General features: G+C 38.8%; 1 protein-coding gene across 1 annotated transcript in view; it reads left to right on the forward strand.

Annotated features, from left to right (window-relative positions):
• Positions 1–3301, forward strand: part of LOC107092774 (kelch domain-containing protein 1-like) — a 12296-nt gene that overhangs the window by 6050 nt on the left and 2945 nt on the right. Inside the window, exons 4-10 of the mRNA XM_015387429.1 lie at positions 310–422; positions 1508–1598; positions 1681–1779; positions 2113–2187; positions 2635–2693; positions 2779–2891; positions 3031–3103. Coding sequence (XP_015242915.1) covers positions 310–422; positions 1508–1598; positions 1681–1779; positions 2113–2187; positions 2635–2693; positions 2779–2891; positions 3031–3103 — 623 coding nt within the window. The remainder of the gene's footprint in view (positions 1–309; positions 423–1507; positions 1599–1680; positions 1780–2112; positions 2188–2634; positions 2694–2778; positions 2892–3030; positions 3104–3301) is intronic.

Consider the following 3301-nt stretch of genomic DNA (forward strand, 5'->3'; position numbering starts at 1 on the left):
CAGGCTGTTATGATTTATATAAGTTTTGTAGAAAATGGATTACCTTTTTCCTGGTTTTGTGTATTTTTCTTTTAAGTTCTGTGTGTTTGGTTTAGAAATGTGGTTATTCTCAAACCACTCTGTCTGGACATTTGAGAATCGTTTGAAAGGAGAACTGTATTTTTTATATATATAAAAGAAAAAGGCCAAATGGTTCTTGTGTTAATGTCTCTAAATTGATAATAAAGCCTTTTTTTTTTCTTTTTTTTTTACTCAAACAACTAAGCTGTTTCTAATTTTAAGAATGATGAGCTTTATTTGTGTTTGCAGATGTACAGCGTTGACGTAGTTGAGCCGTGCTGCTCCTGGACGAGGCTCAGCGACACAAAGGGAACGACACCCTCACCCCGGAACAAACACTCCTGCTGGGTGCACAGAGGCAGGTCAGTTCCATCTGGAGGAACTCCACCTTGGATAACCCTTATTTAATCAAAAATGCATATATGAAAACTAAATTTTTATATCAATGATAAAAGGAAAACTGAAACCCATTTGATCCGGAATCATTTCTAGAGAGATGATCTATCTAAACTTAATTTATTTTTCTTGGTAATTTTGAGTGTGATGCAGGGAGCAGATGAAGGCAAATGAGAAATGTCAGTTTGGCTGTTGTGTCCACATTCTGTAGAGCTAAGGTGGTTAGCATTGGGGTTAACTTGGGAGTCCATCCCAGTAAAGGTACCACAGAGGAACCAGGAGATGCTGCTCCTCCAATTCTCAGGTTTTTAATTCTTCATTGGAGGCACCATAACCCACCTTCTGTCCATGTCAGCTCTTTGGTGGTGGATGTGCTGGAGATCCCTGAGAGATGAGAGGATTATATAATGGCAAAGAAAAGGAGAATCTCCGCTCCTTTACAAACTAAAAGGGGACGTTCAGTTGACTTAGAAAATACAGAATTATATTTAATCCTGAGTTTTAAAAATATGGACTTTGGACAACAGACTCATGCATTAGAATGCATTAGTTTAACTCTAGCTCCATTTTTAGACTGCAAAATCTGAGAGGATTTTTTTCTTTTCTGTAGGTTATCAACCTTTTCTTTTATAATATTTGTTTTTCTTCCACTTAACTTTCCAAGTTGTCAATACATATACCTGTAGTCAATTGTCTTTTCATCAGACTTCGCTCTAATGGTGTCATTGCCCTAACAATGTATTAGGAGTCCTATCATCAGTCCTGTACAATATTTATTTCTTTTTGAGAAACTAAGGTTTGGGTTTTCATCATTTTAAAAAGGCATATATGTTAATAAAATCTATAAATGTATTGCTCTCTTTAAGGAATTAAACTTTTTTCAAATAGTTATTCATTTTTTTATTCTGATTTGGGGAACCTGGAAGTAGACAAGCAAGATCAATCGCTTGAGCTTCACTGGCTCCTCAAAGTCCCAATATTTCATTTTATGCAGTATTCCTTTAAGAGATATCAGAAAATTGGAACTGACTGAAACTGGTTATTCTTGCAGGCTGATCTACTTTGGAGGATATGGCTGCAAGACGATAGGGGAGGTACAGAGCACATCATCGTCAAGCTTTACTGTGGAGGAGATGTCCTGGGTAAACAGGGAGGGTGGCAGAGCTCCCCATTTATCGTTTAAAGTAATATAATCAATCGAAGTTTTCCTCTTTATACTTTTAGGCAACAATTGGAAACACTTTGTTTCGTTGTTGGGGATGGAACAATGAGGTCTGTGTCTTTGACACGCATTCCTCCACTTGGAGCACACCTGAGACTCGGGTGAGAGATAACGTGGTGCATTCCTGCATAAATAAATGCATCTATTTGGGCTTTAATTAGAGATGCATGATATTGGATTTTTGGCCTAGATCTGATATGCTGATACTAAAAAACAAGCTGACAGCTACATAGGCTCTAATATTCTTTATATTAGAGGTTAAAATGGAGTAAATAAGTTAAATGAATGTTGAAATGTAAGTCTTTGCTTTTAATTGAAGTTTAGAAGGCTGATAAAATCTACATTTTCTGTTGGAGTTTTATTACCATCAGGCTCTTCTTGTCCTCTGGAGATATAGACATTAACTTTTTTTTCCTTTTTCCTCCCTCATCCAGGGTCCTGCTCCTACTCCCAGAGGCTGCCATGCCAGTGCTCTGCTGGGGAACAAAGGTTACATTACTGGTGGTGTGGTGAGTTTGTGGACAAACTGAGTGTAGCACCCTTCTCTTCCCTGAAATATTTTAGCTGCTCCTTTTCTTGGAAAGCATTCCTGCTGCAGCATGCGTTGATGTTTAAGATAGCACTGTATAGGATAAGACTTCCTCCTTTGCAGGGACAGTTTGGGTAAAGCCCTTTCCTCTTTCAGTAGCTCTTTCCTGTTGTGATTGACAGTGGGCCCTTTGCACAAACGCAGATCCTGTGATAAATGGCTGTTCTTTGAGCTTGTGGGAGCATGCCTCTTGCCCCATCACCTCCAGCATCTTTGAGATAAATTCAGAGTTTGACTGGATCACCTTTACCCAAAGCTAGACCCTGTTAATGTTCCTGTTATTGAAAAAATGCCATCTGTTAGCAGGAGATTAATGAACAGTTCCCCTTATGCTGCTAAAATAAAATGGCCGTCTGTTTGTCTGCAGGAAACTGCAGAGTTGGACATTTTCTCTTTGGACCTAGAGACCTGGACTTGGAGTCGATTGTAAATCCTCCTGCACATTGGCTGTGACTGTTAATGAAATTCCCGGCATGTGCATTCAGTGCCTTTATTGTTCTGGTATCCTCAGTGACATCTTCCCCTCTGGTGCACCTCTGGGGCGCTCCATGCACACCATGAGCTCCATATCAGACCAAACCATCTTCATATACGGTGGTCTTGGCGTGGATGGAAACACACTAAGTAAGCTAAACTCACTCGAAGACTGTTAAGTTACAGTGTGTAAAATAAAAAATAAAAAAAAACAAACTCTTTGGTCATCTGATAGATTTATTTACTTTTTTTAGTAGGAATGATAACACTTTGTTTACTGATTTGTCAGATGATGCCTGGCTGTTTAACGTACAGAAGAAAGGGTGGATGAAAGTGACGCACGCACACGAAGACAAGCCTAGGTAACCGATCTGTTTGCTTTGATGGATTTCTTGGACATATTATAACTTAATGAAAAAGTCTTGACTTGTACCTTTTGTTAATATATTGCATTCCCTTTTAGTAATAAAAATGTTTGGTTTAAATTTATGTATTAAAGGGGAACGGGTTGAGGTGTGACGCAACGAGAAGCGCGACAGTTCAGTCTAAAGAACATGGCG

This window comes from Cyprinodon variegatus, unplaced genomic scaffold (assembly GCF_000732505.1).
Source record: "Cyprinodon variegatus isolate N-32 unplaced genomic scaffold, C_variegatus-1.0 Scaffold18, whole genome shotgun sequence".
In the NCBI taxonomy this organism is placed as follows: domain Eukaryota; kingdom Metazoa; phylum Chordata; class Actinopteri; order Cyprinodontiformes; family Cyprinodontidae; genus Cyprinodon; species Cyprinodon variegatus.